A 25,825-nucleotide genomic window follows, 5' to 3' on the forward strand; every position below is an offset into this window, starting at 1 on the left:
GTTTGAGGTGTTTTGATGATTGGAACAAGTTTGTTTAAGGTTTAAGGATGTGTTGGTGCCATTGGTTGAGGTCCCGGGGGCCTCGGGTGAGTTTTGGATGGTCAATCGGACCACTTCGTGCCTTAAAAGATAGCAGAAAGTTGCAGGTTCAGTGTTGCAGAAGATTTGCCCATCGCGATCGCGTAGGGTGTCTCGCGATCGCGTAGAAGGAATTGAGGAGGGCATCCAGCTGTTCTTCGCGTTCGCGATTGGAGGCTCGCGATCGCATAGCTTGGGAGAGTTGTTCATCGCGAACGCTTGAGTGTGGTCTCATTCGCATAGGGTTAATTGGACTTGAGTCTTGGCAGGACGTTTGTGCATTGCGAACACAGAGATATGTCCGCGATCGTGTGGGGTTGTTTCGTCTGGTAATCGCGTTCACGTAGACCTTGTCGTGATCGCGTAGTGTAATTTTGGGAAGTTGAAGATTTGTTCTTCGCGATCGCGAAGGAAGTGCCGCGATCGCTATGAAGGAAATACAGGTCTGGGCAGAATGTTTTAATTCGTTTTATCCGCGACTAAAGGGCTCATTTCCTCCATAGTTGATCATTTTGGGAGATTTTTGAAGGGGATTGAAGAGGGATTCAAGGGGAATCGATTGGAGGTAAGATTTTTGAATTTAAAACTCGATTATTATGTGAATTCCACCTAGAAAATCATGGAAACTAAGCCAATAAAATTGAAGAACTAGGGGTTGAGAAATTGGTCTTTTGATTTGGGATCTGAAGGGTCATATGTGGACAGATTTTGAAGTTTTTGGTATGTATGAACTCGTGGGGAGATAAGGAACCCGTTGATGTGAAAATTTTTGAGTTTCCAGAAGTGGGACCGGGGCTCGAGTTTTGGTAAATTCGGGATTTTTGGTATTTTTTGATTGTTTTCGCTTGGGCTTCGTCCCCTTAGCATATTTTGACGCCGTGATTTTGATTTTGACTAGATTCAACACGAGTGGAGGCCTATTCGAGAGGCAAAGGCATCGCGGAGTAGTATTTTTCACCGGTTTGAGGTAAGTAACCATTGTAAATCTGCAACTGAGGGTACAAAACCCCAGTAATTGACTTGCTTGATAAACACGGTGACGCACATGCTAGGTGACGAGCGTGTGGGCGTGCACCAGTAGGGATTGTGACTTGGTCCGTTCCGTAGCGACTATTAAGTCGTGTATTTGGTTTGGAAATATTATATTATTCCTTGTTTTGGGTAATATACTGTATTATGGGTTGTATGTCGTGTTTGGGGCCTTGTGCCGACCTATAGCAACCCTTAGGGGCATTTTGTCTATTTTCCTCACTTTACTTGCTAGAAGCAAACTCTCAGTCATGTTTTACCTACTTAAATGTTAAAAACTGGTTTATTACACTACTCATAAATAGTGAGGATTGTCTGGGCTGAGTTCCCTAATTTCCATTGTTGTGCCCGAGAGGCTGTGAGGTTAAAGACTGAGGGAGGTTGAGAACCCCAATTGTGAGGTTATTTATACATATACATATATATGGATCGGGCTGCACGGCGCAGCGATACTTATATGGATCGGGCTGCACGCCGCAGCGATATGACGCTTGGGCTGTAGGAGCCCCTCCGGAGTCTGCACACCCCCAGTGAGCATAGTCTACTATAAATATATGGATCGGGCTGCGCGCTGCAGCGGTTACTATGATTTCTATCTTTATGAGATATAAATGAGCAGAGTGCTGAGAGAGAGTCACGAGTGACTAAGAGGCTGCCCGAGGGGCAATATTCTGAGTGATGCTTTGCCTGAGGGGCCCTATTATGTTGTTCCTACTGTTTCACTCTTCTTTTAAATAAGTCTCTGTTGGATATACTGCTAAATAACTAACTTCAATGTTTTAAATTGGAAATGATGATTCTTTCGATGGAACTGATTTTAAGGTTATATGTTTTCGAACTACTCGTCACTGCTTTCAGTACTTATTTACTTTAGTTACTTACTGAGTTGGCGTACTCACGTTACTCCCTGCACCTTGTGTGCAGATCCAGGCGCCCGAGTGGCCGAGTGAGCATCTTCAACTGATTCAGTTTCTGTTGGGGATTTCGAGGTAGCTGTATGGCGTTCGCAGCCCTATTTTCTCCCTTCTATCCTGTTATTTTCCGTATTTCTATAGACATTTGATGTAGTAGGTATTCAGACTTGTATTAGAGGCTCTAGACTCGTGACACCAGATTGTTGGGGCTGTGTAGTTATTGTCATTTTTACCTTTCGCATATTTCTTCTATTTTAACGCTTATGATGAATTTCGTAATTTAAAACTTGTGATAGAAAATGGCTTATTGTTAAAGTGAAATGGGTTGTGGTTAGTTAAATGGTTGGCTTGCCTAGTAATATGATAGGGGCCATCACGACCGGTGTTTGGGGTCGTGACACTCACATCCTGTGACTCGACAGTAACACGTAGGTGCTCGTCACCTCACCTATACGTTGTATCCAACAACCAAACACATAGCAAATAAGCACATAATACCTATTCCCTCAAGCCAAACTTAGACACGACACATACCTCGCTCCAAATATCACTTAGCGCTCAATCACAATCTTGCCATTCAAATTAGCCTCTGAGCCCACAATAACTAGCAAATTTCCAACCAAATAATTCAAAATAAGCCTTAGGAATCATCCATGATAACTACGGTTCAATTTAGTTCATATTTGAAATAGTTAACAAAAGTCAATACTCGGGCCCGCTTGGTCCAAACTCGAAATTCGGACAAAACCCCGATTACCCATTCACCCTCGAGCCCGGATATACAATTAGTTTTGGAATCCAACCTCAATTTGAGGTCTAAATCCTCAAATTTTGAAATCCCTAGTTTTTTTACCCAAAATCCCCAGTTCCACCATGAAAATCCTAGATTCTAGGTTGAAATCTTGTTAAAAGAAGTGAAAGATTGAAAGAAATGAGTTAAGAACCACTTACCTATGGTTTGGGGAAGAAATGGTCTTTGGAAAATTGCACCTTGAGGTTTAGGTTCCGAAAATTTGAAGATTGAATGAAAAAATCCCGTCTAAGTCCCTTTTACACAACTACAGATGTCGCATTTGCGACCTGAGCTTCACAATTACGAAGCTCGCAAATGCGATAAAGGTATCGCAAATGTGAGGCCCCGTGAAAAATTTCCACTCTAAACCCGAACCTCGTAGTGCCTAGTTAGGGTCAGGTGATAGAAACTCACAAAAATGTTCGGACCCTTTGAGCTGATCTATGCATTTAAAAATCAAGAATCAAAGTTTCCCAGAAAAGTACAAATATGCGGTCTAGAATGCGGTCGCATACCAGGTATGCGGACCGTATTTCTGCCGCAGAGTGAGTCAGGATGTTAGCTAATTTATGGTTAAAAATGCGGTCCACTATGCGATCACATAACCGATATGCGGACCGCATAGTCATCGCATAATTTCCTTGGGATCTTGTGAAGGTCAGTTTTGTGGTGCATAATGCGACCGCAGAACGTGTATGCGGACCGCATTTCCGTCGCATACCCAAGCAGAAGTTTCAGGTTTTGGGAACCTTTTTGCGGTCCAATATGCGGCCCGCATTTCCACTTTACGATCGCAAATGCGATCGCAGATCCGACTCGGGGCTCCAATTTTCTAATTTTTAACTCGACGCCCCTATCGTTATATTCGGTATTATAGCTCATTTTGAGCAATTTTTTGGACTTTTCTAGAGTGAGGGAGAGGGGTCTAAGTGAGAGAAAGTTTCCCCCCACCAAATTACTCCATGAAACCTTGTTGAATCCTTGAAGATGATCAAGCAAGGGCAACTAAATTTTTCATCCCAAGAGGTAAGGCTTCATCACCTCAGTATTATTTCTACACTCAACTATAAGGGGTCATTAGTAAGGTAATCCATGGGTATAAGAATTAATTTCTTGCATGCATATCAAAACTTAGGGTATTGGAAGCTAGTAAACTAAAAAGGGAGCAATTGGGGTATAAAAGGATAGAAATTTCTCTCAAAAGGGGCCTAAGATCATAATGCACCTTTAGTGTTTGATATTATGCACGAACCAAGCTAGAATCTCAACTTCGTCTCTAATTCTCGGATTAATTTGTAATTCTTACAAAATAGATCGAAGCGATAAGAGTTCCGGAAATTTGTAAAGAGTAAGGGAAGCTATATTGAGGTATGTATGGCTAAAACCCCCTTTTATTAGAAATTGAGCTCCGTGGGCATTTACGAAAGTGTGGTAAGATTTGAACTGGTTAATGTATTGATTGTTATTGCGCATTAAATTGATTTGCAATTATCTACACATATACGTGAAGGATGTGCCTCAATGTGATGTAATGTACCATTCTTGAAAATTTAGAGAAGTATGAAGAATACAATTATGTGTCGAAATGCTTAGGCTATAGGCCAAGATTGAAACTGAGAATTATTCATGCTAGTTATGTGCTCACTTACCTGTGCTTGCAACTTAAACTACTCTTGTATATGTCTATGATCACAACTTGCAAGATGAATATTGAAAACGGAAAACGATGTGATAATGGTGGTCCTAAGTGCCAAGGAATTGATATGATATATGTGAAATAAAGAATCGTATGTGATGACTAATGAGAAAGGAACAACACCTAGATATGGCGACCTAGCCGATCGGGTCGTGGTCGGACACCATGCCGCACACATGGTGGTAATGTGCTGATATTGAGCTCCGGATAGAGGAAATGAAATAGTGATTGAGATACATGCCTCAAATGAGGAAACCTAGCCGGTCGGGTCGTGATCGGACTCCGCTCAAGTAGCGGTGGTATTGAGAACAGTGATGAACGTATGAAAGGAATGCCCCAAACTAAGTTATGGGAATTATGTGAATGATTTTATGATTTGCATATTTGATTCACCTATGTGATTTACTTGTCATTGCTTGGTAGTTCTTTCTAGTAAAATGGTGTTTAGTTATACATACTAGTACTATTCCATGGTACTAACGTCCCTTTTGCCGGGGGCGCTACATTTTTTTAAAATGAATGTAGGTGGCTCCATAGCAGATAGTGCCGATCGTGTGTAGCGGAGCATTCTCCTTCCCAAAGATCTTGGTGAGCCCCTTTCTCCTTCAAGGGGCTATATTGCACATCTTCTTATTTTGGACTTTCACTTTTGAGGTATAGCTGGGGCCTTGTTACCGGCGTTGTCACATTTATTTTTGCATCCTTAGAGGCTCCGTAGACATCTATGTGGGTTATGCGTGGGCATTGAATGGGCGTGCTATCCATGTTGTAAATCTAAACTTACGTTGCCTATGAATTGTAACTCTATGGGAACCTTGGAAACTAAATTATCTACAGTTAATGTGGTGATCTAAAATGAACTAAAAATGTTGAATATACTATCTCCCTTTGTTGAATAAATGAAAGCATGGTCCCCTTATTCGTATTGAGTTGGGTAGATAGTGTTTGGTAATGTTTGCTCAGTTGGGGTCACACGAGTCTAAAAATATCATATGAACTTGCACGTGCAATCAAATCACAAAATAACACCTTGAACTACGGATCTAGCACCAAAACCCATGAATTTCTCAATAACATTTCAAGATTACTATTTTCTCAACCAAACGTCCGAATCACGTCAAATCAGTTCCGTTTTTCACCAAATTTTACAGATAAGGTATAAATATCATAACGGACCTGTACCGAGTTCCAAAACTAAAATACGAGCCCGATACCAATAAAATCAACTATTAACAACTTTCTTAAAACCTTTATAATTTCAGTCTTCTAATTTAAATCAAAAATTTATTTCTCGAGCTAGGGACCTCGGAATTCGATATCGGGCGTACGCGTAGGTCCCATATTTATCAAGGACCCACCGGGACCGTCGAAATACGGGTCCGGTCATTTACTCAAAATGTTGACCAAAGTCAACTAAAAATCGCTTTTAAATTCCAAAAATTATTATTTCTTAAATTTTCCACATAAAGGCTTTCCGGAATTACGCCCGTACTGCGGACGAAAATTGAGGTGTGTAAAAATGAGATCTCTAAGGCTAACGAGCGTGGAATAGAGTCTTAAACCACAAGATGACCCTTTGGGTCATCACATTTACTTAGATGCAAAAATATCTACATTCTTTGAGTAAATTCCGGCAAAAGCCTGGCGGTGGTTGCCACTTTCTTCACTTTCTATTCACTTTCAGATATAATATTGTATGATATTTGTTCAGATGAATTTTGCAGAAATATGAAAGATGGAGAAAATAAAATAGCCACGACTGGAGAAAAGCTTTTTTCTGGCCAAGTTCACTGTCATCCATTATCGAGTGCTCCTTTATCTATACATTGTGTAATCAGTGTATAATAATGGTATAATATGGTGTAAATAAATGTGTATATATTTTACACTTATGATACATTTATTATATATTTATTATACAAAACTTGGCGTGAAAGATTATAGTGGCTACATTGAGTGTCACGGCCCAAATCTAAACCATGTCGTGATGGAGCCTATCATGATACAAGCCAAGCCTATTTTCCAAAATATTACTACAAATTTGATTATAAGGATTTAATAAAAACCCTTTCAATATTTAAATTTCTCATAAACCAAGTTTAACCCTAATAATAGATACAGAAATACTGAAAAGAGCTCCAAACATCAGGGTGTCACTAAGTCATGAGCGTCTACATCCATAAACAAAGATATATAAACTGTCTAACTGTCAATACAACCCAAAATTGAAATAGAGGATAGAAGGAGTAACAAGGTCCCGCAGACAATAGCAGCTACCTTGCAGTCTCCGAAGATAAGACGGCTTGAACTCAACAATCGCCGCGCTCTAACTCACCTGGATCTACACATAAATTGCAGGGTGTAGTATGAGTACAACCGACTCTGCAAGTAACATAAATAACTAAGGAACTGAGTAGTAGTGACGAGCTAAGCAGAACAATCTAGTTATTACTTTTCACAATTAAGAATAAATAGGAGTAAAAGGTAAATTTCACGAATCAACAATTACTACGAGGCAATTAGCAGATAAATGCAGTAACAACAAAAATAGATGAAACCTCACATCAAATATCACTCAATCCCTCTGCCCTCAATACACACGCTCAATAGGTACCTGTGCTCACTGGGGTATTCAGACTCCGGAGGGGCTCCTACAACCCAAGCGCTAATTTGCACAGACAACTCATGTGCTATCATATCATAACTGGATCCGCACGGACAACTCACATGCTATAGTACAATCTGGATCCGCACGGATAACTCACGTGCTATAGTAAAATATCTCCCAACAAGCCCTCGGCCTCACTCAGTCATATACCTCTCTAGCCTCACAGTTTTCAACAATTAATGGAGAACAGTCCAAATTAAGTATTACAGTGTATCAGCAAGATTAATAGAGACTGAGTTAACCATGTATAAGAATTTCTATGACTGAGTACAACTAATGTGACCATGAATAAAGGCTAAGAATGATCTATAACATGAAGGCAGTCAAATTTAATAGACAAGTAAACACATAAACACAGATAATGGCTATTAGGCCTCACAGCCTCACGAGATGGACCAAGTCTCAATCCCTCGCGGTGTACACACACACGCCAGTCACCTAGCATGGGTATCACCTCCAAACAGTTACATGATGTCAAATCTCCAGGTTCATACCCTAAAAGCCAGAGTTAAAACTGTTACTTACCTTAGCAACGTAAAATCCTACTTCGAGATGCCCTCGTCCCTTGACTCGGTCTTCAAAATCTCAGAATCTATCCATAACCAGAATAATACTATCAATACAAGCTAAAAACGAATTCCACTAGAAAAGCTACAAAAATAGGCAAAAAATCCGAAATAGGCTAAAATCCGGCCCCCGAGCCCACGTCTCGAAATCCGACAAAAATTGCCAAACTAGAAAGCTCGTTCATTCCCGAGTATAACCATATCAAATTCGTCAAAATTCGACTCCATTTGGTCCCTCAAATTCTCACCTCAAACTCTCCAAAACTCAAGTCCTAACCCCTTCAACTTCACCCTAAATCCCTACTAATTTCATGACTAAACAGTGAAAAATCATCATAAACACACGTAATACATCCCAAGTAACTTACCTCACTGATATCTCTCGATTCCCTCTTGAAATTCTCTGCCCAAAGCTCAAAAATCAGCCAACAATGGTGAAGAATGGGCTAAAATTCGCGAAGTATGGCTTTTATAGTTTCTGCCCAAAAGTCTCGCACTTGCGGTCCCAATCCTCACACCTGCGCAACCGCATCTGCGGTCTTAAGAACGCACCTGCGGATTTCACTTATCCGCCCATTTCCGCATCTGCGGCTCCCCCTCGCACCTGCGGGCTCGCATGTGCGATAATACCTCCGCGCCTGCGCTAAATGCTCTAGTTGCCCAATTCTTCATCCGCGATAATACTTCCGCATCTGTGACCATCGCACCTGCGGCTCCCCATCCGCTGGTGCGGGAAAAACACCAGAACTTCAAAAATCAGCAAAATAGCACTTCAAACTTCAGAAATCCAATCCCTTAATCACTTGAAACACACCCGAGGCCCTCGGGACCTCAACCAATAGTACCAACAAGTTATATATCCATACACGAACTTAGTCGAACCTTCAGAACACCCAAAACAACTCCAAAACACCAAATCAACCTCAGATTCAAGCCTAAGAACTTCTAAACTTCCAAAATTCGCCAACGACGCCGAAACCTACCAAACCACGTCCGAATGACCTCAAATTTTTCGCACACGTCACAAAATGGACCTCCAAATTACATTCCGGACGCACTCCTAAGTCTAAAATCACCCAACGGAGCTAACTGGACCATAAAAATCTAAATTCGAATTCGTTTACTCATAACTTAACTTCCAGTTGACTTTTCCAACTTAGCTTTCTAAATAAGAGACTAATTGTCTCATTTCACTCCAAAACCACTCCGGACCCGAACCTATCAACCCGTTACATACAACACAATTGAAAAACACGTACAGAAGCTGAAATGGGGGAAACGGGGTTATAACTCTCGGAATGACCGACCGGGTCGTTACATCCTCCCCCTGTTATACAAACATCCATCCTCGAACGAGTCTAGAAACGTACTTGGAGTGTCAAATAGGTGTGGTGCTTCACATCTCCCGCTCGGTCTCCCAGGTGGCCTCCTCCACAGGCTGGCCTCTCTACTGCACCTTCACTGAAGCTATGTCCTTTGATCTCTATTTCCGGACATGTCGATCCAAAATAGCCACCGGCTCCACATCATAAGTCCTATCACCCTCCAACTGAACCGTGATGAAGTCTAAGACATGGGATGGATTGCCAATATACTTCCGAAGCATGGAAACATGAAATACTAGATGCACACTCGACAAGCTGGGTGGCAAGGCAAGCTTATAAGCCACCTCCCCAATCCTCCGAAGTACCTCAAATGAACCATTAAATCGAGGGCTTAACTTGCCTTTCTTCCCGAATCTCATAACACCTTTTATAGGTGAAACCTTCAGCAATACCTTCTCCCCAACCATGTAAGATACATCACGAACCTTCTTGTCCGCATAGCTCTTCTGCCTAGACTACCCCGTGCGAAGCCTCTCCTGAATCAATTCACCTTATCTAAAGCATCCTGCACCAAATATGTACCCAAGAGTCTAGCCTCACTCGGCTCAAACCAACCAACTGGAGATCTATACCTCCTGCCATATAAAGTCTCGTACGGAGCCATCTGGATACTCGAATGAGAGTTGTTGTATATGCAAACTCCGCGAGTGATAGAAACTTGTCCCATGAACCCCCAAAGTCAATAACACAAGCGCACAACATGCCCTCCAATATCTGAATAGTGCGCTTGGACTGACCGTTCATTCGTCTGAGGGTGAAAAGTTATGCTCAACTCAACCTGAGTACCTAATCCCCGCTGCACGGCCCTCCAAAACTGAGATGTAAACAGAGTACCTCAATCTGAAATGAAGGAAGCCCGGACACCATGCAAACGAACAACCTCTCGGATATAAATCTCAGCTAACCACTCTGAAGTATAGGCAGTACCAATAGGAATGAAGTGCTCGAACTTGGTCAGCCGATCCACAATAACCCAAATAGCATCAGACTTCCTCAATGTCCATGGAAGTCCAACTACAAAGTCCATGATGATCCGCTCCCACTTCCACTCTAGAATATCTAATCTCTGAAGCAAGACACCCAGTCTCTAATGCTCATACTTAACCTGCTGACACTTAAGACACCCACAAACCCAACAATATCCTTTTTCATCCGCCTCCACCAATAGTACTTTCTCAAATCTTGGTACATCTTTGCGGCACCCGGATGGATGGGATACCGCGAGCTGTGGGCCTCCTCCAGAATCGACTCTCGAAGCCCATCCACATTAGGCACACATATCCGGCCCCGCATCCTCAATATACGGTTATCGCCAATAGTCACATCCCTAGCATCACCTCGCCGGACCCTGTCCTGAAGAACAAGAAAGTGCAGGTCATCATGCTGATGCTCCCAGATACGGTCATAAAGAGAAGACCTGGAGACTACGCAAGCCAATACCCGACTAGGCTCTGATATATCCAATCTCACAAGCTGGCCCGCTAAGGCCTGAACATCCAATGCTAAAGGTCTCTTTGCTGCAGAAAGATATGCTAAACTCCCCAAACTCTCTGCCCAACGACTCAGAGCACCAGCCACCATATTGGCCTTGCCCGGATGGTATAGAATAGTGATATCATAGTCCTTAAAAAGCTCCAACCATCTCTGGTGACGCAAATTAAGATCCTTCTGCTTAAACAGATGCTGCAGACTCTGGTGATTAGTATAAATATCACAATGAACCCCATACAAATAATGACGCCAAATATTCAAGGCGTGAACAATGGCTGCTAACTCAAGATCATGCACCGGATAATTCTTCTCATGGGTCTTCAACTGACATGAGGCATAGGCAATCACCCTACCCTCTTGCATCAAAACACAACCAATGCCTACCCATGAGGCATCACAATACACGGTATAAGAACCTGAAGCTGATGGCAACACTAACACTGGAGTTATGGTCAAAGCAGCCTTGAGCTTCTGAAAGCTCTCCTCACACTCGTCTGGCCACCTGAATGGAGCACCCTTTTGGATCAATTTGGCCAAGGGCGAAGCAATAAATGAGAATCCCTCCACAAAGCGATGGTAACAGCCCGCCAAACCACGGAAACTCCTAATCTCTGTAGCTAAGGACGATCTAGGCTAACTCTGTACCGTTTCTATCTTCTTCGGATCCACCTGAATACCCTCACTGGACACCACGTGCCCCAAGAATGCTATTGAATTGAGCCAAAACTCACACTTGGAGAACTTTACATAAAGTTTCTCCTCTCTCTATCTCTGTAATACCATCCTCAGATGCTGAGTATGCTCCTCCTGGCTACGTGAGTACACGAGGATGTCATTAATGAACACAATAACGAAGGAGTCCAAATATGGTTGGAATACACTGCTTATCAAATGCATGAACGTTGATGGGGCATTGGTCAGCCCAAAAGACATCACAAAGAACTCATAATGGCCATACCGGGTCCTGAAAGCTGTCTTAGAAATATCCAAATCCCGAATCTTCAGCTGATGATACCCGGACCTCAAGTCAATCTTATAGAACACCCTCGCTCCCTGAGGCTGGTCAAATAAATCATCAATACGAGTCAAATGATACTTGTTTTTGAGTGTGACCTCGTTCAACTGCATGTAGTCAATATACACTCTCATTGAACCATCTTTCTACTTCACAAATAGAATTGGTGCACCCCAAGGTGACATACTGGGTCGAATAAACCCCTTATCTAGGAGTTCATAAAGCTATTTTTTCAATTCCTTCAACTCCTCTGGTGCCATACGATATGGGGGGGTAGAAATAGGCTGAGTGTCCGATAATAAATCAATACCAAAGTCAATATCCCTGTCAAGCGGCATGCCCGATAGGTCTGCAGGAAACACATCCGAAAAGTCACATACCACCGGAACCGAATCAATGGCCGGAGCCTCTGCACTAACATCTCTCACAAAATCCAAGTAAGAAAGACAACCCTTCTCAACCATACATTGAGCCTTCAAATATGAAATCACCCTACTCGGCACATAGTCTACAAAACCACTCCACTCTACCCACGAAAATCCTGACATCGCTCAGGTCACAGTCTAGTATACCACATAGTGCAATATTGATTAAAAATTCTCAATTATATGTGCTTGCTTGACTTGAGAGTTGAACAAAACCGTGTTGATTGAGTCATGTGCAATGTGTGTGTGAGCAATTGTGATCTTATGTGCTATCTTGTGTAGTCTAGAACTTGCCTTATGTGTTAATCGAAGTGAAATCATTAAGTTGTGCTAGTCTAGGAGATGACGTGGGTGGTTCTTGCTTGATCATAGATGTGCTTGTCACTTAAAAATAAAATTTTTTGTTGCTAGACCCTTTGAGCCTATAGACCTTTTCCTTGGCAGCCATATTACAAGCAGTACCCCTCTTTTCTTCTTAATTTGAAATTGTTAAACATTTACCTCCTAAGGCACTTAGTCTCTAAAATAAGTAAGGTGAGATATTGGGGAGTAGCTTTCGAGTGCAACCATGGAAGGGACCTTAAGGTGCACTAAAGTTGCGAAAAAAGGTCACTAGCCGATGGCTTTAATGTATGGAGTGTGTGTAGAAATAAAATAGAAAAATAAATTTTGCAAGAAAAAGAAAATGATAGTTCAAATAATGTAAAAAAAACACACCTCATAATCTTACTAATTCGTGTTAGTGGGAGTATCGAGGTGCTTAATTGAAGAAAAAAAGGACTATGTTGTATATGGTTTGTGGCAAGTGAAGTGGTTGAGAAGAATATGTGATCTATTAAAGTGTTTAGGAGGGTTAGTCACTATTATTAAATGTATCTTACCCTTCTCTTAGCCTACATTACAAACTTAAAGTCCTAATTGATCCTAGATTTGGCTAGCTTAGATTAGTAGAGATGTACACTACGGGCAAGCTTATGGTACGACCACGGGATGCACATGAATACTTTGTGAGAGTGAGCTTTTGTTCAATTGTGTGATGTCCTTAAATTATATTCAATTGCAACTTGAATGTATGGATTCACTCTTTTGTTTGCTAGTGAGGGCACATGATCTCATGAAGGATTGGTAATGTTGTAAACTTATCATGTTGGGTTAGTGCGTGATTTGAGGGTGCTTAGTGGTAATGAGTTGGCTCTTGAGGTAGGGTGGTTAAGGATAGGTTGTTTGAATTGACTGAATTGAAATATTTATACTTAGGCATGTTTATAACGGGAAGAATGTTCATGCTTGATTGCTTGTATCGATCATAATCAAGGGTAGAGTGTATGGTTAAAAAATAAAGTGCTCCTCTCTAGTTGATATGTGTATGTTGTTGGGGTGTAGTTGATAGTCCCATTGCTCGAGGACGAGCAAGAGTTTAAGCGTGGGGTTGATATTTAGCTTGAAGTATATATATATATATATATATATATATATATATNTATATATATATATATATATATATATATATATATATATATATATATATATATATATATATATATATATATGTATATCGCCTCATGTTTTGCTCGCATTTTGTAGATTTCATATGTGAAATGTATTGATTTATGCTTATTTGTGGTATTTTTATATGTAGGAATCATTTGGAGGCGATAGGGTGCGAAAGATGTGAGATTAGAGTCAAAAAGCACTATTTCTAGAATGTTTAATTTTTTGTGCCAGGGCTAGCGCCCCATGCTGCCCTGGGCACTGGTTATGGGAATTTATCCAATTTTACCTGGGACAAGGTTATTTCGGCCCAAGATTTACCCAACGCGTATAAAAGAAAGACTAAGCCTATTTTGATAGGGGAGACACCACTTTGAAGAAACAATACACGAGGAACATCCGAGAGCAAGGATATCTCAGTTTTCTTCATCTTTTCTTAGTATTATCATTTGTTCAACACTTGTGAATTTGTTTTGATACTATCGTGAGTGGATAAAATCCACAGTTCTGGGGTTGTGATTTAGCCATGAATATTTTCGTTTAAAGTTAACTTAACCTTGATTATAATTCATCAATATATGTTATTTATTCAATTCTGTGATTAATTGCTTAATTGTCTGGCCAACAGCTAGGTTCTATATACTATCTATGCTATGCTTGTGAAAGCCATGTTTAGATTAGAGGAGAATTGAAGAGAGCATGATCTTAACTCTGGGGGGGATGGATTTGTGGTTAGGATAGGAATATACCTAGTCACCGTGCTTAAATACATATCGTCATTGGCGGAGCCAAAAATTTCATAAAGGGGTATCAAAATATAAAAAATCAGATACATCAAAAAGTCAAGGGGAGTAAATGTGTAATAAATATACATAAAATAAAAAATATTATCTAGCAATATAGTGTAATTTTTAGGGGAAGGGGTGTCGCTTGACACCCCTTGGTTCAATGTGGCTCCACCATTGCATATTGTAATCTTAATGCGTTCTCAATAGATTGATTCCATAGGAATATAGGCGTTAATCCATTTTGAATAGGCGAGTAGTACTTCGGGAGAAGGCTACAAGAGAAATAGTTCGATTAATTAGCAACCATGAGTGAATTTGTATGAAAGGGAGAGTTAACTAGAGCATAATATGATTGGTGAATCGATTACAATCCTGGAATATTTGTCTCTACTGAATACACAACAACCATTTTGCTGCTTGATAAATAAGTTACTTGTTAAAATTATTGTGTGGTGCAATCACACTTTTTGAACTTAAAAATACTTGACTTAATAATAATCTTAGTGAAACTAGTAGGTAGTTAATGTCCTCTTTGGAACGCATTAAGGCTCGTCGGTGTTATGATTTTCTTTGATTTGCATATGGGGGTAGGGTGTTATGAAATGTTTCCTAAGAAGCAGTTGTTAGATGACTGTGTGTAGCGGTTTCAAAGTCTAATTGGTGTTTCTAATGTTGATGGCTCGAGAAAGATGATCTTCGAGGAGGCTAGAGATTGGTAGTAATTTATTAGTTCGGATGCTACAGACATAGATTATGATTTGAGGCAATATTTGGGAAGCAAATGATGAGGAAGTACATGGTGGAAGGTGTCTCGCGAAGGTTGAATTGTTAGAGGTCGAGTAGTTGCTTCGGAAGATGGTTAACTCAGAGTGGGCATGTTAGCGTATCGTATGGATTTCGTGGTAGGATTGCCACATGCTTCCAGAAAGCTTGGCGCGATTATGGCCATGGTGAACAAGGGACTAAGTCTATGTATTTTTGTTTGAGATGATGCTTTTGTGCTTCGGAAGTTTGAATATAACGAAAAGAGTTTGCTTAGGATGTAATATGATTTCTAGTTTTGGATGCATCGCTGGACCTTCATTTGATGTTGACAGTAATGAGTGGGCGCCTTCGATTGGTAGGCGAGTGTGGACTTAAGAGGATTAACTAATTTCGTGATGGCTGTAATCAGGATACTATCATTGGAAGATGTCAATATTGGGTTACACATGTGGGCTATCTCATGTGAGGTGTTAGTAGTTGCATAATTTCTAATAAAGGTCCTCTAATGAACTTTATTTTCTATCCAACATAAAGTTGTACAATGATGTGAGATGGGATCGCTTGAAGAAGATGGTGTAGAGGTCATGAGGTCAAGTGTGTGTTTGGAGATGATACTTCAAGTTATGTTATGTAAAGTTCAACAAGAGAATGCGAGGAATTTCGCGGAGTGACGGTGCGAACCAAGGGAAGAAAACATCATGGGTATTACGGGAAAGGAGTTTGATGTATGTGTGCTACATTTCACCTTATCGATCCATGTGCAGATGCTGGGATGACTCAGAGTATATGCTTCTTGTGGATGTGTTGTACAAGGAAAAGAATTCATCTGATTGTTTCTTTGGAAGTGTTCATTTGCGAGAAGAGCACTAGTGGTTAGTTATATAATTGGGACCAGGTCAGAGTAGGTGACTCTCAATAATAGTTCTAGTGGGTTCATCCATTTAAAGTGTGGTGTCTAAGGATTTTGGGTTCGTTAGGTGGCTGAGGACTAGGTTTTGAAATCGAGTGTGAAGAATACTTGGGGAACTTCTATGTTATCATCGGTTCTATGATGCAATGTTAGAGAAACAGCTTCAGATTCGTAGCAGGTCTTCCAGAACAGTTGTATAATGTAAGGCCCCGTGGAAATTTCTACCCAAAACTCAAAAGCTCGTAGTGCCAAATTAGGAATACGTGTTAAAAATGTGTAAATTTGGACTCTTTGGACTGATATGTGCATTAAAAAGCCAAGAATTAAAGTTTTCCAGAAAAGTGCCAATATGCGGTCGAGAATGCGGTCGCATATCAGGTATGTGGACCGCATAGTCGCCGCAGTGTGAGTCAGTGTGTTTGTCAAATTTGAGGACAACTATGCGGTCAATTATGCGATCGCATAACCGAAATGCGGACCGCATAGTCATCGCATATTTTCCTTGGGATTTTGTAAGGGGCAATTCTGCGGTGCATTATGCGTATTTTGAGCCTATTTCTTGGTACTTTTAGAGTGAGAAAGAGGGTCTAAGCGAGGGGAAGTGCCTAGCATCAAAATTGCTCCACAAATCTTTGATAAGCATTGGGGATAATCAAGAAAGGCACCTAAACCTTCATCCCAAGAGGCAAGACATCATCACCTCAACTCTTAAATTTTCAACAAAGCCGTAAGGGGGATCATTAGTGAGGTAATTTATGGGTGTAAGAATAGACTTCTTGAATGCATACAAAATCATGGAGTATTGGGAAATTGTGAATTGAAAAGAAAGCAATTAGGGTATAAAATGATAAAGAGCCTCTCACAAAAAGGACCTAAGATCACAATGCACCCCTAGTGCTTGATAATATGCTCAAACGAGCTAGAATTCTAATCTTGTCCCTAGTTCTTGGTTCAGTTTGTAATTCTTTTACAATAGATCGAAGTGCTAAGAGTTTCGGAGTTTTGTAAGGATTAAGGAAAGCTATATCGAGGTATGTATGGCTAAAACCCTGTCTTTTAGAAATTGAGCTTCATCGGTAATTGTGTGAACATGGTAAGGTTAAAGTTGAATTATTGCATTGCTTGTTATTTTACATGAGTTGGTGTTGTAATCTTATATGTGTGAAAAATATGTCTCAATATGATCAACGTGCTATTTTGATAAATTGAGAGGGGGCAAAAGGTATGAATTACGTATTGAAATGCTTAGAACTTACATTGAGATTGAAGCTGCATATATTGTGCCATCTATGTGAAGTCTTATCCATGCTTACAATTTAAATTGCTCTTATGTGCACCTACTGTCCTAAATGGCAAAGCTAATATTGAAATTGGGGATGATGTAAAATGCGGCCTAGTGCTAAAAATAATGTGATAAAGTCGTGGCCCCAAGTGCCTATGAAATGAGATATGTGAAACGAAATGATTAAACAACGCCTTGGTAAGGCGGCCTAGCCGATCAGGCCGAGATCTAACTCCGCTCAAGATAGCGGTGGGTATGTGAAGGACTTCCGGAAAAAGGGAAAAATGAGATAGTGATTGAAGCGTATGTCTCAAATGAGGCAACCTAGCCGATCGGGTCGAGATCGGACTCCGCTCAAGATAGCGGTGGTATTGTGAACAAATGATTAATAGAATGAAATGCCCCAAAGCTAAAGGCTATGGAAACATGATATGAAAGTGTATGGATCTTCATTATTGATGATGTTGTGATAGTTTAAAGCTTTGTGTTATACTTGTGATTTCATATTCTTGTGTAAAAGTTCTTTCTAATTAGATGGTGTTTAGTTATACATACTAGTACTATTCCATGGAACTAACGTCCCTTTTGCCGGGGGCGCTACATTTTTAAATGAATGTAGGTGGCTCTATAGCGGACAGTGCCGATCGTGCGTAGCGGAGTGTCCTCATCCCGAAGACTTGGTGACCCCTTTTCCTTCAAGGGGTTATGATGTACTTCTTTTGTTGTAAACTTCTGGAAACTTAACCACGATTTAAGATTTGTGATAAAAAAATAAACTAACAATGTTGAATGCTTAAGTTTGCTATTGTCTAATTATTCGAAAGCCGGATTTCTTAATCATTTTGAGTCGGGTAGAAAGGGTCAATAAGGCTTGCTCAGTTGGGTTCTCTCGATTGAGCGCCGGTCACGCCTCCCGAGGTTGGGGCGTGACAAACTTGTTATCAGAGCCTAAGGTTATAAAGTGTCCTAGGATGTCTCGGAGCCGTATCTAGTAGAGTCCTTCTTATCGGTGTGAAGTCGACCACATCTATAAGTTGGAGGCTACTTGGGCATTAGGAATAACACCCTTCTTTGATATTCTAATCATGCGGCAATTGTGAAACTATTCCTTCTCTAATTGGTGCGTTGTTCTACCTTTCAGTAAATGGCACCTAAGAAGAAAGCGAGAATTGGCCAAGCAGCCAATGCCACCTCGGGAGTGGCTGATGAATCACTGCTTGATACTGCGGGCGAGGGTAGTCGCCCTGCTATCACCCTGCGTGGTTCATCTATTCCAGAGCAGACTACCCCAGTTCCTACACCTGCAGAGGGTGCCACTATCCCTCCCATTGATAGTCCTGTCCCGCCTCCAGCCCCAGCTTCCGGTTCTGGTATTTCCGATGGGGATCTTAGGGGAGCAATTCAGATGTTGACTCAGCTGGCGGCCTCTCAGGCCCAGAGGTCAAATGTTGCACCCAGTTGATCTAGCCAGCAAAAGGATTCCACCAGTTCCAGGGTGAACAGATTCCTTCAGTTAGACCCTCCAGTGTTTACGGGCGCCAATCCGGAAGAGGACCCTCAGGATTTTATTAACGAGATGCACAAGACCCTCAGGGTCATGCGTGCAACAGAGACAGAGGGAGTAGAGTTAGCTGTCTACCGTCTAAAAGGGGCGGCCTATTCGTGGTTCGAGTTGTGGGAAGATTCCCGTGTGGAGGGGAGTCCTCCGGCGAGGTGGAGCAAGTTTGCTGATGCATTTATAGACCATTTCCTGCCTGCCGAGACAAGGGCAGCCCGTGCGGCTGAGTTTGAGAATTTGAAGCAGGGTAGCAAAAGTGTATGGGAGTACCATATGGAGTTTGTCCGCCTGTCCAAATATGCTATTCACATGTTGCCCACAATGGAGGCTAGGATGTGTCGGTTTGTTCAGGGCCTTAATCCTTTAACCATTAATGAGGCTTCTACAGCTGCATTGAATTCTGATATGAACTATGGGAAGATGGTAGCATTTGCTCAGGCCACAGAAAACCGCAAACTGAAGAGCAGAATGGAGAGAGAGGGTAGCAGAAAGACCCGGTCTGCGGGCAATATGAGCGAGTCTCTAGGTGGGGGGAGATCAGCTTTTCGGGGAGGATCATCAGGGCCATCCCAGTCTATTGCACAGTCTTCAGCCAGTGCACTGCCATCAGGGCCCAGCCAGCAGTAGTAGTGGAGCCGTTTCAAGCCCAGTCAGGGTGACAGGGGATCCGACCAGCAGGGTCGGTCAGGAGAGAGATCCCAGCAGCAGTAGAGGTCCCCGTGCCCCAGGTGCGGGAAGATGTACTTGGGGATTTGCTACATAGAGTTGCCCGTAGGTTATGGATGTGGGATGAGGGGTCATATTTAGAGGCATTATCGTGTGTCTCGCTAGGGAGCAGGTAGGGGCACAGCACAGCCAGCCAGCCCAGCAGCTGCTACATCTTCAGCCCCCTCTCCAGCTCAAGGTACCCCAGCACCCGCGGGGCATGGTGCAGCTAGGAGTGGTGCGCGGAGTTCGGGAGGACCCAGTCGGTTCTATGCTATGAGTGGTCGCCAGACTGCAGAGGCTTCTCCAAATGTTGTTACTGGTGTTCTAACTGTCCAATCTCATGATGTGTATGCACTTATTGACCCCGGTTCCACCCTGTCCTATGTTACTCCATTTGTTGCTATGGAATTCGGGATAGAACCCGAACAGCTTCGTGAACCATTCTCGGTATCTACTCCAGTTGGTGAGTCAATTTTGGCTACTCGAGTTTATAGAAGTTGTGTTGTCACGGTGCGTGGTAGAGATACCATGGCCGATCTTAGTGAATTGGGGATGGTTGATTTTGATGTGATAATGGGGATGGATTGGCTTTATTCATGTTTTGCCAAGCTTGACTGTCGAACTAGCACCATGAGGCTTGAGTTTCCCAATGAGCCTGTTGTTGAGTGGAAGGGGGATAATGTAGTGCCAAAAGGTCGGTTTATTTCTTACCTTAAGGCTGCAAAGATGATCAAGAAGGGTTACATATGCCATTTAGTTCGGGTTACGGACACCGATGCCGAGGCACTTAGCCTTGAGTGTGTGCCAGTTGTGAATGAATTTCGGGATGTCTTTCCAGATGAGCTCCCTGGAATCCCCCCTGACAGGGAGATTGATTTTGGGATTGATGTGATGCCAGGCACGCAAGCCTATATCAATTCCACCTTACAGAATGGCACCGGCGGAATTGAAGGAATTAAAGGAGCAATTGAAGGATTTGCTAGAAAAGGGTTTCGTCCGACCAAGTGTGTCACCATGGGGCGCACCGCTTTTGTTTGTAAGGAAGAAAGATGGGTCGTTGCGAATGTGTATTGACTACCGACAACTTAACAAAGTCACCATAAAAAATAAATACCCCCTACCCAGAATAGATGACTTGTTTGACCAATTGCAAGGTGCTATGTGTTTTTCAAAGATTGACTTGCGGTCCGGGTATCATCAACTGAAGAATAAGGGAGCAGGATGTCCCAAAAACAGCTTTCAGGACTTGGTATGGGCACTTTGAATTTCTGGTAATGTCTTTTGGGCTAACAAACGCCCGACAGCATTTATGGATATTATGAATCGAGTCTTCAAGCCTTTTCTAGACTCCTTCGTAATAGTGTTTATTGATGATATCCTTGTGTATTCCCGGAGCCGAGAGGATCATGCTAACCATCTCAGGGCAGTTTTGCATACTTTTCAGCAGCATCGATTGTATGTGAAATTTTCGAAATGTGAATTTTGGCTTGAATCTATCGCGTTCTTGGGTCATGTCGTCTCCAGGGAAGGGATTATGGTTGATCCTCAGAAGGTTGCAGCAGTGAAAAATTGGCCTAGACCTACCACTTCAACAGAGATTCGCAGTTTCTTGGGTTTGGCCGGGTACTATAGAAGATTCGTGGAAGGGTTTTCTACTCTTGCCTCTCCATTGACTAAATTGACCCAGAAAGCAGTCAAGTTCTAGTGGTCCGATGCTTGTGAACGGACTTCAGCACAGATATTAACCCTGCCAGAGGGTACAGAAGGATTTGTGGTGTATTGCGATGCCTCGAGGATCGAGCTTGGGTGTGTGTTAATGCAACATGGCAAGGTTATAGCCTATGCTTCTAGGCAACTCAAGAATCATGAAAAGAACTATCCGACCCATGACTTAGAACCTGCAGTAGTGGTGTTTGCACTAAAGATTTGGCGGCATTATCTATATGGGGTCCATGTGGATGTGTTCACGGATCACAAGAGCCTTCAATATATTTTCAAACAGAAAGAGTTGAATCTGAGGCAGAGAAGATGGCTGGAGTTACTCAAGGACTATGACATTGACATTCTCTATCATCCGGGAAAGGCTAACATTGTGGCTGATGCTCTTAGTCGAAAATCTACGGGAAGTTTGGCTCATTTGAAGGCGCATCTGAGGCTGTTGGCCCGGGAAGTTCATCAGTTGGCTAGTTTGGGTGTTCGCCTTGCGAACTCTAGTGAATAAGGGATAATTGTGCAGAATAGGGCAGAATCTTCACTCGTGGCAGAGGTGAAAGAAAAGCAATTTAATGATCCACCATTGGCACAGCTGAAAGAGGGGATTCATAAGCACAAGACCATAGCTTTTTCCTTTAGCATGGATGATGGTACCCTACGGTACCAAGGCCGCCTATGTGTCCCGGATATTGACGGTCTTCGGGGAAGGATCATGGCAGAAGCTCATACTTCCAGGTATTCAGTGCATCCAGGTTCTACAAAAATGTATCATGATCTTAAGGAAATTTATTGGTGGAACAACATGAAGAGGGACGTGGCGGACTTTGTGGCAAGGTGTCCGAACTGTCAGCAAGTGAAGGCCGAACATCAAAGGCTCGGAGGACTAGCTCAAGGCATAGAAATCCCCATGTGGAAATAGGAAACGATCAACATGGATTTTGTGGTGGGGTTCCCGCGCACTCCGCGCAAGTTCGACTCAATTTGGATGATCGTGGATCGACTCACGAAATCAGCACACTTCTTGCCAGTCAAATCTACCGACACCGCGGAGTAGTATGCTCAATTGTATATCAAAGAAATAGTCAGGTTGCATGGTACTCCAGTCTCAATCATTTCAGATCGAGGGGCTCAATTCACGGCCAACTTTTGGAAGAAATTTCAACAAGGTTTGGGCACTCAGGTAAATCTTAGCACAACTTTTCACCCCCAGACTGACGGGCAAGCGGAGTGGACTATTCAGACGCTTGAGGACATGTTGCGTGCTTGCACTCTTTATTTCAAAGGTAGCTGGGATGATCATTTTCCACTTATAGAGTTTGCTTACAACAATAGCTTCCATGCTAGTATCCAGATGGCACCGTTTGAGGCACTGTATGGTAGGAGATGTAGGTCTCCCATTGGGTGGTTCGAGGTCGAAGAAGCTGAATTAATAGGACCGGACCTTGTGCACCAGGCCATGGAGAAAGTCAGAATTATTATGGAAAGGTTGAAGACTGCTCAGAGTCGCCAAAAGTCTTATTCGGATGTCTGTTGTATGGGTTTGGAGTTCAAAGAAGGTGATTGGGTATTCTTAAAGGTTTCCTCCATGAAGGGTATCATGCGGTTTGGGAAGAAAGGAAAATTGAGTCCAAGGTATGTTGGACCGTACAGGATCATCCAGCAGATTGGTCAGGTGGCATACAAGCTTGAGTTGCCACCCGAGATGTCATTGGTACACCCAGTCTTTTATGTGTCTATGCTGAAGAAAGTAGTGGGAGATCCGTCCACCATCGTATCAGTTGAAACTATTGAGGTCAATGAAGAACTGTCCTACGAAGAAGTTCCAGTCGCCATTCTTGACCGGCAGGTCCGAAAATTAAGGAATAAAGAAATTGCCTCCGTAAAGGTGCTATGGCGAAACCAACAGGTTGAGGAGGCCACTTGGGAATCCGAGGAAGAAATGAAGAGGAAGTACCCACATTTGTTTGTATAGCCATGTAATAGCTTTCATCTATTTTGTCCCTATGAACTCGCTATCCTTGGGTTGATCTATGTAAAAACTGTTCTGTGTCGTTTTGGTTATATGATTGTCTATGCAGCCATGGTTAGTATTGTACAGGTTATGTTGTGATTATGGATATGTAAATGTTGTTAGGGTATGATTCAGGGGCCCTCTGACAGGTGGATAGGCCTAGATACAAAGGAAACTCTGGCGAAATTTTTAGAAATTTAGGGAGTTAGCCAAATTCGGGGCTATTGAGGTATTCCATGATTGTGAGAAACTGAAATTGTATAAAGATTGCTCATGAGTGAACCTTAATCCTCATTCAAGGACGAATGATCTTAAGTGGGGGAGGATGTAAGGCCCCGTGGAAATTTCTACCCAAAACTCAAAAGCTCGTAGTGCCAAAATAGGAATACGTGTTAAAAATGTGTAAATTTGGACTCTATGGACTGATCTGTGCATTAAAAAGCCAAGAATTAAAGTTTTCCAGAAAAGTGTGATTATGCGGTCGAGAATGTGGTCGCATATCAGGAATGCGGACCTCATAGTCGCCGCAGTGTGAGTCAGTGTGTTGGTCAAATTTGAGGACAACTATGCAGTCAATTATGCGATCGCATAACCGAATTGTGGACCGCATAGTCATCGCATATTTTCCTTGAAATTTTGTAAGGGGCATTCTGCGGTGCATTATGCGATCGTAGAACGTGTATGCGGATCGCATTTCTGTCGCATACCCAAACAGTATCTTCAGGTTTTGGGAAGCATTTTGCGGTCCATTATGCGGACCGCATGTCAGCTTTGCGATCGCAAATGCGATCGCAGATTTGAGTCGGGCTCCTAATTTTTAATTTTTAAAACACGACCCCCTGTCGATATATCTTGTGCAATAGCTCATTTTGAGCCTATTTCTTGGTACTTTTAGAGTGAGAAAGAGGGTCTAAGAGAGGGGAAGTTCCTAGCATCAAAATTGCTCCACAAATCTTTGATAAGCATTGGGGATAATCAAGAAGGGCACCTAAACCTTCATCCCAAGAGGTTAGACTTCATCACCTCAACTCTTAAATTTTCAACAAAGACATAAGGGGGATCCTTAGTGAGGTAATTTATGGGTGTAAGAATAGGCTTCTTGCATGCATACAAAATCATGGAGTATTGGGAAATTGTGAACTGTAAAGAAAGCAATTAGGGTATAAAATGATAAAGAACCTCTCACAAAAAGGACCAAAGATCACAATGCACCCCTAGTTCTTGATAATATGCTCAAACAAGCTAGAATTCTAATATTGTCCCTAATTCTTGGTTCAATTTGTAATTCCTATACAATAGATCGAAGTGCTAAGAGTTCCGGAATTTTGTAAGGATTAAGGAAAGCTATATCGAGGTATGTATGGCTAAAACCCCGTCTTTTAGAAATTGAGCTTCATCGGTAATTGTGTGAACATGGTAAGGTTATAGTTGAATTGTTGCATTGGTTGTTATTTTACATGAGTTGGTGTTGTAACCTTATATGTGTGAAAAATATGTCTCAATATGATCAACGTGCTATTTTGATAAATTGAGAGGGGGGAAAAGGTATGAATTACGTATTGAAATGCTTAGACCTTAATCGAGATTGAAGCTGCATATATTGTGTCATCTATGTGAAGTCTTATCCATGCTTACAATTTAAATTGCTCTTGTGTGCACCTACTGTCCTAAATGGCAAAGCTAATGAAATTGGTGATGATGTAAAATGCGGCCTAGTGCTAAAAATAATGTGATAAAGTCGTGGCCCCAAGTGCCTATGAAATGAGATATGTGAAACGAAATGATTAAACAACGCCTTGGTAAGGCGGCCAGCCGATCGGGCCGAGATCGGACTCCGCTCAAGATAGCGGTGGGTATGTGAAGGAATTTCGGAAAAAGGGGAAAATGAGATTGTGATTGAAGCATATGTCTCAAATGAGGCAACCTAGCCGATTGGGTCGAGATCAGACTCCGCTCAAGATAGCGGTGGTATTGTGAACAAATGATGAATAGAATGAAATGCCCCAAAGCTAAAGGCTATGGAAACATGATATGAAAGTGTATGGATCTTCATTATTGATGATGTTGTGATAGTTTAAAGCTTTGTGTTATACTTGTGATTTCATATTCTTGTGTAAACGTTCTTTCTAATTAGATGGTGTTTAGTTATACATACTAGTACTATTCCATGGTACTAACGTCCCTTTTGCCGGGGACGCTACATTTTTAAATGAATGTAGGTGGCTCTATAGCGGACAGTGCCGATCGTGCGTAGCGGAGTGTCCTCATCCCGAAGACTTGGTGAGCCTCTTTTCCTTCAAGGGGTTATGATGTACTTTTTTTGTTGTAAACTTCTATTTTTGAGGTATAGCCGGGGCCTTGTTGCCGGCGTTGTCATAATTCGTCTTTTGTATCCATAGAGGCTCCGTAGACATTGTGTGGGTTTTGGTTGGTCGGGTTAATGATTTGTGTATAACTGTATTCTCTAGTTCGTCTAGCAATGACTGTATAAAATCTTGGAAACTTAACCACGATTTAATATTTGTGATAAAAAAAATGA

The 25,825-nt window shown here is 42.0% G+C and overlaps 1 protein-coding gene across 1 annotated transcript; it reads left to right on the forward strand.

Moving 5' to 3' along the window:
- Positions 1-22,626: 22,626 nt before the first annotated feature.
- LOC109219334 lies at positions 22,627-23,363 on the forward strand. The gene is made up of 3 exons (XM_019383767.1): positions 22,627-22,831; positions 22,997-23,225; positions 23,354-23,363. The coding sequence occupies exons 1-3, from the start codon at positions 22,627-22,629 to the stop codon at positions 23,361-23,363; spliced, it is 444 nt and encodes a 147-aa protein (XP_019239312.1).
- The last annotated feature ends 2,462 nt before the right edge of the window (positions 23,364-25,825 follow it).

Source organism: Nicotiana attenuata, unplaced genomic scaffold (assembly GCF_001879085.1).
Source record: "Nicotiana attenuata strain UT unplaced genomic scaffold, NIATTr2, whole genome shotgun sequence".
In the NCBI taxonomy this organism is placed as follows: domain Eukaryota; kingdom Viridiplantae; phylum Streptophyta; class Magnoliopsida; order Solanales; family Solanaceae; genus Nicotiana; species Nicotiana attenuata.

Bases quoted from the DNA above. Each gene is read 5' to 3' on its own strand.
- LOC109219334 (XM_019383767.1), top strand. From the start codon at position 22,627: ATGGCACCGTTTGAGGCACTGTATGGTAGGAGATGTAGGTCTCCCATT. The intron at 22,832-22,996 runs GTGATTGGGTAT...TGGTACACCCAG, and splicing joins GGGTTTGGAGTTCAAAGAAG to TCTTTTATGTGTCTATGCTG.